The sequence below is a fragment of the Dreissena polymorpha genome, chromosome 5, assembly GCF_020536995.1.
Source record: "Dreissena polymorpha isolate Duluth1 chromosome 5, UMN_Dpol_1.0, whole genome shotgun sequence".
In the NCBI taxonomy this organism is placed as follows: Eukaryota; Metazoa; Mollusca; class Bivalvia; order Myida; family Dreissenidae; genus Dreissena; species Dreissena polymorpha.
Window position 1 is genome coordinate 7908907 of NC_068359.1, and position 17036 is coordinate 7925942.

A 17036-nucleotide genomic window follows, 5' to 3' on the forward strand; every position below is an offset into this window, starting at 1 on the left:
TAATTTTGACTTAAACGAAAATGGTGTTAGTTTATAAGATTACTAACCAGTCAAAGGTAGCATAAATTTGTGAGACTTCTGATTTTTTCCTTAAACCCTGAAGTAAGCAAATTGTAAACAAATGGCAGAAGACGAAATGTTGCCATTTTTAGAGATTAATGTACCACCCGACGCGGCTGATAGTTCCGACAGCGACAGTGGTATACATATATTTTGTCTTCAATAAATCGTATTGATGACATGACGCTGTTTCGCTTGCAATTAAGTTAAAATAGTGTTGTTTAAACTTGCATGATATGAAGTGATCATCTATTTCGGATAAACTGTAGTAAATATACTAAATAACGCTTATGGGTTTGTCGTCCCTGAATACCCAGAGGGCACTTTAAGCTTTATTAAAAACCTTCTAGTTTTTTAATAACATAAGATAATATAAATTTTATCAGATATGTTATTATAGGTATCCAGGGTATTTGGCTCCGTAGCCTTAGGCGAACCAGTCACACTGCGGCCCCGCGTCTAGCCCATATAAACGGTATCCGAGAGCCTTTTATAGTTTTTGCTATTATGGCTCTGGGAATCCATATGCACACCTTCATAAACACAACCGCATGCAGTTCTGTGCAGCGATTCCATGCACATAGCTAAACAGACGTCGTTCATGACCAATTCAGGAAAGCAAAGAATAAATTTCAAAAACACATTAAATTTACCTGAATGGCAACCTAAGGAAATTATTCTTCGCATGCACCCTAAAAAACACAATGTTTCAACACACTATTTTTGTTGACATTTTTATGTTGAAATTTGGAACAGTGTTAATATTCAACATCATTATCGATTGGTGTATGCAACCTAACAGATAGCGACACTATAAGTCGGCAATGTTAAAACAGTCTTCCAATTTTGTGGATAGAGTGTGCGAAAATAATAACAAAGTAAATAAAAAGCAATTATTTCTTGCTTTAATTGTACCATTTGCACGAGTTTGTGCTTTAGGCAGGTAACCGTTGATAAGTTTTTGCAGTATCAGTGTTCCTTAGTCCTTGCAGTGGTGATCAAATTTTTCACCTAAAGGACAATAGGCTGTGCATTGCAAATCTCAGCAACCCTTTGGCTTATAAAGCTGAGAGTTTAACTATTGCAACTACCCCACGGCAACTTATTATTTAATAAATATAAACTTTCACAAGTGAATGCTATGCTGCCCTTTGTTTCAATTCGTACTTATGTTCAATATCTTTATATGTTAAATGGTATATTATGCAATTTCAAATTAATTGTTCGGGCCTTGTCTTTAGAAAAAGTAGAAACAAATTCCAATGTCTCGAGCAATTTCATGCTCAATTGACAGAGTCGCTTGTACCAACAAGTCTTTCTTGTAGCATGGATGTTTGCGTTTACATGTATGTACATTACTTGAGTCAGTAGTCAGTATATAACTTTCAAAAACTCTTTATATCTGGCTGATATTGAAGATTTAATATTGCAATCATGATAATTTAATGCTATTGTTCTGACAGTCCTGAATTACAGATCCACTTTTCTTGTTCAGTTTTACTTTAGTTAACATCTGGTCTGGCTTTTGCAGATGGCAGCGACCCTAATGAGATGGGGGAAGAGGAAGCAGACTATGTAGTGGAAGGAAGGGCAGAACATTCAAATCCTTCCAAAGTCTCATCCAGCACTTCTTTTGATTCTTCCTTGCCAAGTTCACACACTGCAAGTTAAAAAGTTTATTGTTATCTTTTTAATAAGTTGCTTAAAATAATCACATATTATGTGAACATATGCTGTAACAGATTGTATCCAGGAAAATACAGGCGTCCAGGTAAAGGATATCTGCTCAAACACAAAGTTTACCGGTAAATCAAATCGTCCTGAATCTTGGTCATAATGTTTGTGGACATAATTATATTTTGCTGTCTAGGCAAAAGTACTAAAACCATTACCTCCAGCCAGGTCTGGTTATCAAGTAGCTATTTTGGGTTCATGTTCAATTAACTGGCCAGCCATCTACTAATTTGTGCTTGGGCTGATTTGTGTACTGCCAATTATGGCTGGTATTCTGTAAATTTATTTGGACCTTGTTTAGTTTTACTCGCTTTGTCAGAAGCCAGGCTGAACTTTGGAGAGACTAATAACGGCCAAGATTGTTTACAAGCCTGATAACTTTAGGCCCTTCAGAGTTATGCCCCTTTAATTAAAAAACAAAATTGGTGGCATAATATTGCAACCAAGTTTGATAACCAGCCAGATCATGTTATTCACTTTAAAATTATGGCCCTTAAATCATCTTAAATTTGCCAAATTAATGTTTTCTACTCTCTTAGGAGTGTTGACCATTCTTATAACTTATGTTTGAATCAACCAATCTTGATGAAACTTTAAATATAGCAAGTTTAAATAAAGGTCAAGCTCAGGATTTAATTTGGGCTCATCAGGTCAAGGTGACTGGTTCTTAATAAAACACAAAAATGGTTTCTGCTACTTTTGGATCTACATGCACCGGTAGGTATTCCAATTGAATTTTGTGTGTAGGAAATGAAAACCTTGTGGTATGAATTATTCAATTAAAGCTATGTAAAAAAGTAACATGAAATTATTATCATGACATTAGCATAATTGTCTAGGTTCTTAATAAATTTTTTTAGTAACAGACATAATTATGATGCAGTCAGATCCTAACATTGTAATGACTTAATTTTAATGAAACTGGAATCACATGATCTCTTATGTAAATTTTCAGTATCTCGGAACAGATCTCGAGGAGATAAGTGGACGCACAATTCTTGATGACGACTCCGAGATGGAATTTCCCCTGGTGACTTTGCCTGGGACTATCCTGGTACCTGGGCATGTTATCCCCCTGTATTCACATAACCAACATGAGGTTGCAATGCTAAAAAGTGTTGTTGATTCTCCGCATAAAACGTTTGGTGTGGTGGCTTTGAGGTTAGTTTATTAAATACTCTACATGTTTTTACACTATGTTGAATGAGAGTATTTTTGGGTTGCCGCTCTCTTTAAAAAATAGAAATGAGTATTCTTTTGAAATGTATCCCATGTAGTTTAGGTTCACAATATATGATTTGCATGCTATGTTTTCCACAATGGGGGTTGTGTTTATGTATAAATTATACAAACATTTAACGATAACAAATTGACATCACAGAAAACACACCATGTAAAACTGATCATTAGTTTATATCAGAAAAGAAAGAATAAATTTTAGCCTTTAAAATAGATTAATTTACGATTTTATTGAAAAATTAAGAAAACAATCATAGCATAGGTAAAGGTACTGTTAATGTCATACATTGCATAATACTTTTTTTTCTTGGAATAAAGGTCATACATGTACAAGTATTGGCATAAATGTATTAATTTAACAAAAATCTTATTTTTTTTTATTAGTCTAAGGAAAATTTCCAAAATTAGGGGCCAAGTAGTATTATATAGTCATTGTTTAATCCTGTCATGCAAAGGTTCTGGGATGACAAGGCGATGGTCTCTGAGGATTACACCGTCATAAATAGAGTACTCATTCCTGAAACGTACAAACTCATTGATTGACATCTGGGTCACTCCACCATCTACCCGTCTGGATTGCAATCATTACCTTCCGTAAGATTTTGCTACCGCTTGTTGACTCACGCACTTCATCCAGAGACATCGATTTTGGCACGGCGTGCTGGCTTACAAAAGCAACATATGCTTCAGCAGCATTATCTCTTGTGGGCTTTTCATGAGGATGCCTACTCATGAAATCAGCAGGGTTCAGCTCGTCTTTACCAGGTCTGTATTCAAGTGTGAACTGATAAGGCATCAGTCGCAGACGCCATCTCTCCATTCGAGCAGACGCAGGTTTGCAGTTATGAACAATGCCCAAAAGCAGCTTATGGTCCGTGAATTCAGAAGCGGAAATGTTCTACCCCAAAGACAACCGCAAGCATCTCTCTATCTAGTTGACTGTATCGTTGCTCTACATCGGTCAAGGCACGACTCGCATAGCATACGACCTTTCCTTCCTGCATTAGCATGGCTGCTACACCAACAGGGGACGCATCAACAAGAATCTCTGTGGACTTCTTTTGATCAAAGTAAACCATTACTTGAGTGCTAGAAAGAGCAGATTTGAGGCTATCAAAGGAAGACTGTGCTTCTTCAGACCACGACCAGGGTTCATTTCGTCTGGTGAGTCGCCTTAGAGGCTCTGTCATGGTGGCGAGAGACGTATTGGGTCATACCAAGAAATGAGCGTACCTCACCTGGGTTCTTTGGCTCAGAATGGCCAACGATAGATTTTATCTTCTCCGGATCGGCTGACACACCCATATTGCTGAAAACATGGCCAAAGAAACAGATTTTGGTAACAGAAAAGATACATTTATCTTTGTTGAGGTTAGCACCAGAACTGCTAAGTCTGTCCAATGTGAGTTTGAGTGCATGATCATGGTCCGCCTGGGTCTTGCCATGAACAATGATGTCATCAGAAAGATTCCTAGCCCCTGGAATACCGGCTAATAGGTCAGCAACAATTTTCTGAAAAATTTCAGAGGCAGCATTGACACCAAACAAAAGACGCTTGTATCGTCTCAACCCAACATGAGTTGTGAAAGTGGTAATATAACGACTGGACTCTTCAAGCTCCAACTGATGGTAAGCATTAGAAAGATCTAACTTGCTAAAGACAGTGGAAGAGTTCAAATCAGCCATAAGGTCTTCAACAGTCGGCATGGGGTGTTTCTCTCGGGAAATCGCCTTATTGGCCTCTCGCATGTCGATACAGACACGAACACCAGCAGACCTTTTGGGAACCATAACCACAGGACTTACCCAGGGTGTAGGACCACTTACGGGCTCTATGATATCAAGGTCTTCAAGACGCTTGAGCTCATTTTCAACATCTTTGCGTACATGGAAGGGGATGCGTCTATGACGCTGTGAGACTGGAGGGACATCACAGTTGATGTGAAGCTTCACCACTACATCTTTGATCTTCCCCATCTTCCCATCGAACAGTGAGGGGTACTGATCTAAAATGGAACTAGAGGGGGAGTCAGAGGAGAAAGCAAACTGAATCAAATTCATTGACTGAGCCGCTTTCGCGCGAAGGAGACAACCGGAATGCCTCGAGTCAGTATTTGTAATAACATACATCTCAGTATTTATAGATTTACCCTTGTATGATATTTTGCCTGTAAAATAACCTTTACAGGGCAACGGTGTAGTAGAACCATATGCAAAAATCAATGGTATTGGTTGTTTCAATACAGGTTTCTTATCTAATTTCTCATAATTTGATTCATTAATAATGTTTACGCTTGCGCCTGTGTCAATCAAAAATTTAACATCAGTATTGAAAACTTTAACATGTACAGATAGAATATCACCATGAAAGTTTTTACTGTTAATATGAAACACAGATTCGTCGGACGAATTGTCACTAAAATTCGATTGATAATGTTCACCCTGTTTCACATCTATAAAGTTTGCCTGCTGAGGTTTAGACCTACACACTTTTTCATAGTGATTGAGTTTTTTACAAAATCTGCATGTCTGTCCATGTGCAGGACACACTTTGTGTCTGCTGTCTCGTCCGCAGTTTCGGCATAGTTCACTCCTGCTTTGACCATGATTTCCACTGGAGCGTCCAGATGTGCCACGACCACGACAAGCCCCACGACCACGACAAGCGCCACGACCACGGAAAACGCCATGCCCTCGAGATCCACCAGATTTCGTACTGCTATAAGATGTGTTGTGACTATGCGAATTGTTCATACGAGCGTGCTGAACAACGTTTACTGATCTGGTGTGCTCCATAACTGCCTCCCGTGACTCCGAAATTTCCAAAGCTCTTGCTTCTTCGATGAGTTTGTTTAGCGTATAATTGTCCCTAAGAGCTCTTCTTCTCGTCCTCGACGATGTGCAGCCCTGGATTATTTGCGATAATATTTCATTATCCTTGTTGTGAAACTCACATGTGTTTGCAAGAGTCCTAAGCCTGGTGTAGAACGAATCAATACTTTCCCCAGCTTCCTGCTTGGCCTGTCTGAATTTGTACACCTCAAAACTGAGATTACGCTTAGGTGTGAAATAGTTCTTAAGCGATTCGCAAATTTTGTTATACTCATCTGGAACTTTCACGGTTCCTTCGCCGCTAATTTCGTCCCTAGTGGCACCAATGCCCTTGTCTGTGTCCGAGAAGGAATCAAAAATGTCGTAGACCTCCTCCCCACAGTAATGCAGTAACATGGCTTTCTTACGTTTGTCATCTTTTATGTCCAGTGCACGTAACATATTGTCAAATTTGTCCATCCATTTCTTCCATCGAACACCAGCAGTGTTCTCTGTTTGCCCACCGTCAGACTGAATGACGAATGTTGGGAAATTTGGTAGGTTTGTAGCCATGATGTGTACGTAGACAGTTTTCCTCGTCGCCAGATATTATATAGTCATTGTTAAATCAATGAACAATTAAACACAGCTCGTGTGTATGTATTTTATTGATGTTAACAAAAGAACAAAGAAAAACGTGTTTTCCAAAAACGGTACTCTAAAAAATTCCAATCATGAGACTTGCAAATAGGTATAAAACCACTAATAGTATGACACTATTTTATGAGGTTGCTTAGACACTACAAGTAGTACAAACTATGTAAAGGTTAATGAAAACTGGATGTCACATCGCCAGGTTTGATCAACATCGCCACATAATTGCCAGTATTGGTACGACTGCTGAGATCTACAGCGTGAAAAATGAGACGGATGAGGCGTCTGGAATATCCACAATCACTGTCCTGGCTCAGGGCAGACAGAGATTTGAACTGATCGAGTATCGCCGAACTATAACTGGGTGAGTATAGCAAAACCATAACTGGGTAAGTATTGCAGAACTATTACTGGGTGAGTATTGCAGGACCATAACTGGGGGAGTATTTCAGAACTATAACTGGGTGAGTATTGCAGAACCATAACTGGGTGAGTATTGCAGAACCATTACCGGGTATCATAGAACCATTGCTGAGTGAGTCAGAAACAAGTTCAGATAAGTTTAAAATATTGATTCAAATAAACCCCAAAAAGATCAGATTTTGTTTGAATGTCTTATGCTGAATGTGATTGACAGTCATTAGTGTCAAAAGAAAGTTCATAAGCAAAAATAATACAGGTAGCTAGATTTTACTGGGTTCCAAAAGATCTAATTGATTGACGCATGGTTGATTATGACATCTCTGATAGACCATTCTTTTCTTGGAGTATTTATCTGAAATAGGTGGGAGAAAGAAAATAATTGAGAAATGAAAAATTATTGTTATTTACCAATAAACAGGATAAAGTTAAAGCAAAATTGCAGAGGGTCCATGTTTCTACCTTTTGCCTTATAATTCTTAACCATGTGGGCCCCCCTTCCATTTTTATGCTCTATCCTTTTAAGTTTTCCTTTCTTCATTTGTCAGTGCTCTGGTAAACCCTACCAGAACTTCACCAGAGGGGACAATAGGTTTGCCCTGTGTCTATCATTCATCTTGTCTGTCATGGCCAATGCCAATATTTTATGATCTTTTGTTTTCACCCCATAACAAAGGTCAGGTCAAAATTACATTATGAATAAGTAGAATAAACCTTATATTGTAATACATGTAACTAAAAAAAGAACATACAATATTATGCTACAACCTGGTACAAACATTGGGGTATAGGTTTGCCATGTGTCTGTCAATCCCTTGTGGCTGTTTTTCTGTCCATCTGTTTGTCTACAAGAAACTGGATTATTTCTCTGATAATTCATTTGTCTATGCATTCATTTAGGGTCCTTCTTGGCAAAATCAGAATATTGCCGGATGCAGAACTAGGCAACGCCTTGTACCCCTTGCAGTCTTCGGCCCAGCGTCGACTTTGTTGCCACAGCGATCGTGAAGAAGATATGAAAGTGGCAATGGATAGTAAAGGGAGAATAATCTCCTGTGTGAGAATGAAGCCGAGAAGCAAGGTAATGTACTGGTTGTCTCGTTATAATGCAGGTAATGTACTGGTTGTCTCGTTATAATGCAGGTAATGTACTGGTTGTCTTGTTATAATGCAGTGGTTGCTACATGTCAGATTAACACAGATTGGTGACCCTATTTCAATCTCTGGGCCCATTTGGGGTTGATGGTTTTCATAGTGGTTATGACACTGGCTTATCGGGTTTCCCCAGATTATTTCAGTTTCTCCCAACAGCACAAGACCACACCATCATTAACCCATTTATGCCTAGTGGACTCTCCCATCCTTCTTAATTGGATCAATTTATTTCCAAAACAAGGGATGTCTAGTATACTTATTTCTATATTAATGCCCCCCTTCAAAGACGAGGGGGTATATTGTTTTACATATGTCCGTTGGTCGGTCCGTCGGTCGGTCCGTCCACCAGATGGTTTCCGGATGATAACTCAAGAACGCTTAGGCCTAGGATCATGAAACTTGATAGGTACATTGATCATGACTGGCATATGACCCCTATTGATTTTCAGGTCACTAGGTCGAAGGTCAAGGTCACAGTGACTCGAAATAGTAAAATGGTTTCCGGATGATAACTCAAGAATGCTTACGCCTAGGATCATGAAACTTCATAGGTACATTGATCATGACTGGCAGATGACCCCTATTGATTTTCAGGTCACTACGTCAAAGGTCAAGGTCACAGTGACACGAAACAGTAAAATGGTTTCCGGATGATAACTCAAGCATGCTTATGCCAAGGATCATTAAACTTCATAGGTAAATTGATCATGACTGGCAGATTACCCCTATCGATTTTCAGGTCACTAGGTGAAAGGTTAAGGTCACAGTGACAAAAAACGTATTCACTCAATGGCTGCCACTACAACTGACAGCCCATATGGGGGGCATGCATGTTTTACAAACAGCCCTTGTTAGAATATTTCTTACTGAAATTCCTTTAAGCAAACAGCGCAGACCCTGATGAGCATCTACGTTGTTTGCCAAGGCTTTTTTTCTAGATGCTAGGCATAAATGGGTTAAGTATGTTTCAGTAAAAACTAAAAAGCTGGGAATTGCAAGTATATTTAATTTGAGAAAATTTGATCGGAGTTCTGGGGCACACTCTTGGTCCTTGCTTTGTATGGACATTAGGACCTCCAAAACTCTAAAATACATATTTAAAAAGTAATGCATTTTTGCAAAGTTTTATCTCAACTGTTTATGGATGTTCAACAGTCTGAACAAATACCAATTGACCCAATTTTAACAATCATTAAAGTCGTTTTATAACCTTGAATGTACGGGTTATAAGAAAATATACTAGGCCAGTTTATAGCTTATTGAAGCACAAATTACTCATGGTAAGCTATTGTGATCACCCTATATTTGACATTCATGTGTCTTGCCTTGTCAATATATCTTGGCACATCTCTCACATTTTTTTGTCCAATCTTAATTAATCTTGGTCAGAAAGTTATCTTGATAATAGCTTGTTTCCATGAGGACCAACAACTCAGTCATCAGGTCAAATCTTAGAAAAACCTTTTTACCACTCTAGAAGCCACATTTATGACTTAATCTTGATGAAAATTTGTACAATTTTTAGCTCGGCTGTTTTCTGGAGAAAACCCGAGGTATTGTCATAGCCAGCATGTTGTGTCGTGTCCATCGTCGTGTCCGCAGTCCGCGTCGTGCTAAAACCTTAACATTTTGTCAAGGTTTTGACTCTAAAATCAAAGTGCTTCAACCTACAACTTTGAAACTTCATATGTAGCTGCACCTTGATGAGTTCTACATGCCACACCCGTTTATGGGTCACTAGGTCAAAGGTCAAGGTCACTGTGACCCTCCCAAAAGAAAAAAAAAAGAACAAAATCTGACAAGCTTTCATCTATTCAAATTGCACCCGCAGCCAAGCGTGGCACCTGTTATGCCGTGCTCTTGTTAACCTTGACAATACCTAGGCTGAGTTTGAATTAGGGTTACGTTTGTCAAAATTTGGGTCAAATCTGTGAATTTTAATCTCTGTCATGTGGATAAAAAAAACTAGGTCAACAGGTCAAATCTTGTTACCACTCTAGAGACCACATTTTTTAATCAATTTTGAACAAACATGGTCAGGATGTTTATGTTTACAATATTTAGGCCAAGTTCACATCTGGGTCATGTGCGTATAGGGCTTCAGATAGAAAAAAATCTTACCTCATGTAGAGACAACATTTCTGACTCAAATATGGTATGAATGTTGAGAATATCTTTGTCAAATATGAATCTGGGTCAATTTCATCCAAATGCCTTGTCATCAGGTCAAATCTTAAAAAAACTTACAACTCTAGAAGCCAAATTTGTGACGAAATTCTTGTCATAATATATATCTTGACAATATCCAGGCCATGTTTGTATCTGGTTCAAGTTGAGTCAAAAACTAGATTGCCAGGTCAAACATTCAACAATTGATGTACTGTTGCCTGTTTTCCTTCTTTTGTCTTGTGGTTTGCAGTTTCCATCGTCAGCATTCACTATAGAGGCTGAATGAATTGCCCAGTCTTCATGAAACTTAGTCAGAACATTTGTCCTAATGATATCTGAGCCAGATGTTTTGCTTATATGGCTAAGGTTAAAGCATTTCATTACTCAAACTTTTGGCCAAATCTTCAGGAAACTTGTTCTTAACATTAAATTTTGTTCTAACAATATCTTTTCTTAAAATGGTTCCAGTTGGTGTGCAGCCAGGGAATGGGGTTGTTTTCACTCTATTGCTATAGTGCAAGCCTGTGAACACCATCAGTCCTACTCAGTCAATTACTTTGGTGTGCACCTGTGGGCCTTTTGTCCCTGTTGTCTATCAGTGTGACAACTTGCAAGTTTATGTTGTCAAGAAACTCCCTTTCATGTGTCAGTAATTGGAGAGCATTTGGCCTTATGTCACTTCATGAACTTTGTCCTTATTGTGCAGAAAAGTAACATTTTGCTACCATTAGATGAAACATATAAACAAAATTGTGTTTGTTTTATATAATATCATTGGTGTAGGCATAAAACAGCAATATTAATTTTGTCATTTTTAAGAAGGATATTTTTAATATTTTGAAGAAAAAAAATCATAGGAAGCACTGAAAATGGATGGATTACAATCAGATTGAATGGAAAACTGAATGATTTAAAAGAGTGGCAGATGCTTTACATTTTAAATGGCCTCTTTAAATGAGCATTTTAATAAGAACATGTTTACAAATATCTGTCTGTGTGTGTGTTTCAGTTGACGAGATTCAGTAATGCCAACTTAACTTGGTGGCCACCCTGGGTGTACAAGATGTACGACACGGTAATCACTGGCTCAGCTTTATACTTCATAAAATACTAGTGGGGTTATATGAGAATTGATTTGGTGTAAACATGTATTCTTATATACATGAATTGATATATGGACAGAGATTAAGACCAATAAATAGTGATACATGTATCAAGAACATCCTAAAAGGCTGCTTTTGGTCATTTGAATATCTTGAAACCTTCGTGAATTAAACAGTTGGTCCAAGTTTTACCACTCGTAAAATTTAAATGGGGAAGTTATTTTACTGTGGTATTTTAGTGAAGTTTACATATTTGTTTCTGTTAGTAGTGTGTAAATTTAAGTAGGTGCCAAGTACTCACTATTCAATGTTGTCTGCAGTTAGTTAGATTTTTAACAGTTGATAGTTTTTAAATATTCCTTAACCTCTAACAGAATATTTTGTATGTACGCCTGTACAATAATCCTTATATAAGTAAATAAATTTATACTATGAAATTTACGTAAGTGAAACAATATATATAATAGCAATAACCTAAGTGAAAAGAAATACAAAATTTAAAGGAAAAGAGATTTGCAAACTTTCAGGAACTAGTTATGAAAAGAATCAAGACAGCACTACAGAAATGGGATGACAAGTTACATCCACAGAAACTTCCAAGTGACGCTACAAAATTATCCTATTGGGTGACCCAGAACATCCCATTGGACGACACACTAAAGCTCCACCTACTGAGTATAAACAGTCCTATCCAGAGACTCAGATGCGCTCTGGGAATTATGGACAAGGTACTGCATTTGTAGTCTGATTAAAAAACAACAACAAAACTAAAACCTTTTAGCTTTGTGATCGCTTTTTGTCTGTCGTGCATCGTGAGCCGTCAACATTTGCCTTGTTAACACTCTAGAGGCCACATTTATTGTCCAATCTACATGAAATTTGGTCAGATGATTGGTCTCAATGATATCTTGGATGAGTTCAAAAATGTTTAACGTTTGCTTGAAAAACATGGCTGCCAAGGGGCGGGGCATTTTTCCTTATATGGCTATATATGGCTATAGTAAAATCTTGTTAACACTCAAGAGGCCACATTTATTGTCCAATCTTCATGAAATTTAATCAGAAGATTGGTCTCAATGATATCTTAGACGAGTTCGAAAATAATTACGTTTGCTTGAAAAACATGGCTTCCAAGGGGCGGGACAATTTTACTTATATGGCTATAGTAAAAACACTAGAGGCCACATTTACTGTCCGATCTTAATGAAACTTGGTCAGAAGATTCATCCCGATAATATTTTGGAAGAGTTCAAAAATAAATAATGCCGGTTGGTTGAAAAACATGGCTGCCAGGGGGCGGGGCATTTTTCCTTATATGGCTATAGTAAAACCTTGTTAACACTCTAGAGGCCACATTTATTTTCAGATCTTCGTGAAACTTTGTCAGAAGATTTGTCCCAATAATATCTTGTTATCTCAGGTGAGCGACTTTGGGCCTTTCAGGCCCTCTTGTTTTTTATTACATCAAATCCCTGTAAGTTATCTTGGTTAAACCAGTACTTGGTGCCTATGGAGAAGATCTAAAGAACACTTCCTGAGTCGGGAGAGAACAGTTGACCCATTGAACTATACTTCCATTAACCCTGTTTGACTTGTGTGTTTTAACTTGTATAAATCCTCTCTAGTGCTTGGTTTACTGCAGTTAGCTAGAAAGTCTCCCTTTCCAGTGATGATTAAATGCATTTTCACAACCGGCACATAGGATTAACCTTTAAGTTCATGCTTTTCTTTGGTTTAAAGAGAAATATCAATGATTGAAAAATGGTTAATCTTTGAAAAATTGTGAAAAATAGCAATGAAAATTGTTAATAAATTACACTGTCAAACTGTTAAATGATGTCAGTGTTTTTACATCAATTACCTTATAATTTTGGACATCATTACTTAATTATTTCTGCAAAACTCACTAGTCAAAAATGTATTTTTTTAAGTACAAAGAACAATAATTATTATTGTTATTTTTATCCACTTGTCAATATAAAAAAACTTTATTTATTTGTGGTTACACCACATGAAACATAATAATTTCTGTGATCATTCTTGAATAAAAATCTCTTATCTACTGAAACCAAAAATTCTTCTCTATGTTTTTTATCTCTTTGGCCTCACTTTCATTGCAGTGCTCGGTTTTCTGCTGCCAGCATTGTAACAAGGACATCACCGGGATGTCCAGCATATTCAGTATGTCCGTGTCTGGCCCATTGAGTGCGTATGTGAACCCCGGGGGTCATGTGCATGAGACGGTCACAGTGCATGAGGCTCACAACCTCTCCTTGCAGGGACGGCCGTCCACTGAACACAGTTGGTTCCCTGGGTGAGTAGAAATCACAACTACAAATGTCTTCATTCATTTGCATTATAGCAGCTATCAAAATTAGCTTAAGTCCACAGGCACTGCTATGTCTTGAATTTTGGGAAGTAGGATTTGCTAACTCACTAGGTAGAGCGTTGGACTACAAATGTGATTTTTGGTCCAGCCCCATGTGGGTATTGGTAATTATGTCTACAGCCATTCCCTCCACACACACTCACCCTGAAATACTGTTGAAAACTGCGGAAATTGACACAAGTAAAACAAAACAATAAAGCTTGCAGATGAATAGCAGATGCATTAATGCTTTGATTCCTATGTCTGTTTTCAGATATGCCTGGACGATAGCCCAGTGCCGCCACTGCTACAGCCACATGGGCTGGAAGTTCACGGCTACTAGGAAGGAGCTGCAGCCCAGGAAGTTCTGGGGTCTGTGTCGCTCCTCGCTGGTCCCAGGCATGGCTGACCTCAATGAGGGCCCGGAACAAGAGTCTTCATGGACTCCTGTCATGTGATGTGTCATGTTATATGTCATGTAGTATGGTCTGTGTCGCTCCTCCCTGGTCCCAGGCAAGACTGACCTCAATGAGGGCCCAGGGCAAGAGTCATCATGGTCAACCGTCATGTGATGTGTCATGTTGTATGTCATGTTATATGTTCTGGGGTCTCTGCCACTCCTCCCTGGTCCCAGGCAAGACTGACCTCAATGAGGGCCCAGGGCAAGAGTCATCATGGTCAACCGTCATGTGATGTGTCATGTTGTATGTCATGTTATATGTTCTGGGGTCTCTGCCACTCCTTCCTGGTCCCAGGCATGACTGACCTCAATGAGGGCCCAGGGCAAGAGTCATCATGGTCAACGGTCATGTGATGTGTCATGTTGTATGTCATGTTATATGTTCTGGGGTCTCTGCCACTCCTTCCTGGTCCCAGGCAAGACTGACCTCAATGAGGGCCCAGGGCAAGAGTCATCATGGTCAACCGTCATGTGATGTGTCATGTTGTATGTCATGTTATATGTTCTGGGGTCTCTGCCACTCCTCCCTGGTCCTAGGCATGGCTGACCTCAATGAGGGCCCAGGGCAAGAGTCATCATGGTCAACGGTCATGTGATGTGTCATGTTGTATGTCATGTTATATGTTCTGGGGTCTCTGCCACTCCTCCCTGGTCCTAGGCATGGCTGACCTCAATGAGGGCCCAGGGCAAGAGTCATCATGGTCAACGGTCATGTGATGTGTCATGTTGTATGTCATGTTATATGTTCTGGGGTCTCTGCCACTCCTCCCTGGTCCTAGGCATGGCTGACCTCAATAAGGGCCCAGGTGCAAGAGTCTTCATGGACTCACCTCATGTGATATATATTAGATAATGGACTTCCTTTTCATAATGTTTTCCAAGAAAACTGTTAATTTAATTTTCAGAATGTATTTTTGTAATATTCTATACATACTTTTTGAGTACAATAAATACTTTTCCATGACTGTATTTTAAAACTTTATTGATGCCTGCATGGACATGGCCTCAATGTTTGAGGATTTTTCTTAATGCAATTAAACATATAGTTTTGAAGTAAAATCAAATGATATGATGCAGTTATATATGCAAGTGCCTACACTACTTTTAATTTGTAAAAAATAATAATAAATTCAAAAAGTAAAATTGCATATTTCAGAAAACACAGTATATTCCAAGATTGATGTCTTTTTCCAATTTCACATAAATGTGTGTTTATAATATTATCTATTTTTCTTGTGTTATTACTTTGTTGGGTAAATATAAGAGCTTGTTTTAACATAAAGTCTGTTGTAAAAGATACGCTGGTATAGGAGGTTTGTTAATTCAACTTGATTGAAAAATGATATATTGTATATTCAGTTTGTTAATATGTTGGTATGTTAGCATGGTTCATTCAATAAGTGTGAAGGTACACAATATAAACAGCAAATAAGTATTGTTTTGATGGTTTATAAAACCCAAAGGTCTAAACTATTATGCTCTTTAGCTTCGCTTTAATGATTGGCTTTGGGCCCTTTTCTTGTTGTTGTGTAATCCAGCCAGAAAAATCCCAGACCTACATGGGGATCGAACCCCTGACCTCCCGGTTCCAAATCAGGCAGATAGTCTACCACGTCACTATAAAAGCTAGCCCATATAGCAAGGCAGTATAAGTTCTCCTTATACCGAACCCTGCTACATACACCCCCTCCAATTGTGAAATTCTTCCACGAATTTCCTATTGCCACGACATCTGAGGGACGTCTGACACACATCTAGGTTTTTTTATGTTGAGCGCCAATGTAACCCAGCCCGAAAAATCCCCGACCACCGTGGGGATCGAACCCAGAACCTCCCGGTTCCAAATCAGGCAGACACTCTACCGGTCGCTATAAAAGCTAGCTCATATAGCAAGGCAGTATAAGTTCTCCTTATACCAAACCCTGCTACAGTTGTACCAGCTAACAGCTATGTTTTGAAGAATAATACTTCTCAATATCTGAAAAATTGCAAAGTAGGTAAAGAAAGATGGTTTCACACTTAATGGGCTTTAAAAGAAGTGTCCTTAAAATTCTTAAAGAGGAATGTGTAGTATATGTCAAAACTGTTATTAAAGGGCCTGGGGACCTGTCATGTTTTAAGACACATATTAATTATAATTAAAATACAATTATTTAAAAAGTTAAATTAGTTATCACTTAACTATGTGATTAGTAAATTATATTAATTTCAGATCATACCTTCCCATTCCATTTAAATGTAAAACATTGATAATTAATGTACATGTATATTTTAGTGTTGAGCTTAAAGCCTGTCATTATTTCAATTCTTGATTAGGCATGAACCGGATCAGAAAGAAACACTGTCGGTTTAAGTATACATATTTTTTTAGTGCCAATTACTAAAATAATATTTATTTGTTCAGAAATCTTTATATATATATATATATATATATATATATATATATATATATATATATATATGCGTGTGTGTGTGTTGCCAGGATTACCTAGTATGCATAGTCATGGCTTAATGCATGCATGTAAAGTGTTGCCAGGATTACCTTGTGCAGTATGCATAGGCATGGCTTAATGCATGCATGTAAAGTGTTGCCAGGATTACCTTGTGCAGTATGCATAGGCAGGGCTTAATGCATGCATGTAAAGTGTTGCCAGGATTACCTTGTGCAGTATGCATAGGCATGGCTTAATGCATGCATGTAAAGTGTTGCCAGGATTACCTTGTGCAGTATGCATAGTCATGGCTTAATGCATGCATGTAAAGTGTTGCCAGGATTACCTTGTGCAGTATGCATAGGCAACAGGGCTTAATGCATGAATGTAAAGTGTTGCCAGGATTACCTTGTGCAGTATGCATGTAAAGT

General features: G+C 38.2%; 1 protein-coding gene across 11 annotated transcripts; it reads left to right on the forward strand.

The window, feature by feature from the left end:
• The first annotated feature begins 60 nt into the window (after positions 1-60).
• On the forward strand, positions 61-15606 carry LOC127881754 (protein cereblon-like). 11 transcript variants are annotated; one of them, XR_008050251.1, is made up of 11 exons: positions 61-200; positions 1592-1722; positions 2750-2955; positions 6701-6862; positions 7819-7999; positions 11252-11317; positions 11873-12073; positions 13466-13659; positions 13988-14123; positions 14359-14479; positions 14601-15606. XR_008050251.1 is itself a non-coding variant. In XM_052429848.1 (10 exons), the coding sequence occupies exons 1-10, from the start codon at positions 122-124 to the stop codon at positions 14404-14406; spliced, it is 1404 nt and encodes a 467-aa protein (XP_052285808.1). In that variant the 5' UTR covers positions 61-121; the 3' UTR covers positions 14407-15606. The 11 variants fall into 11 exon arrangements, 3 of the variants coding, with proteins under 3 accessions (XP_052285808.1, XP_052285809.1, XP_052285807.1); XR_008050252.1 differs by having other exon boundaries at positions 14722-15606; XR_008050254.1 differs by lacking the exon at positions 14359-14479 and adding an exon at positions 14480-14600 and having other exon boundaries at positions 14722-15606.
• Positions 15607-17036: the final 1430 nt, after the last annotated feature.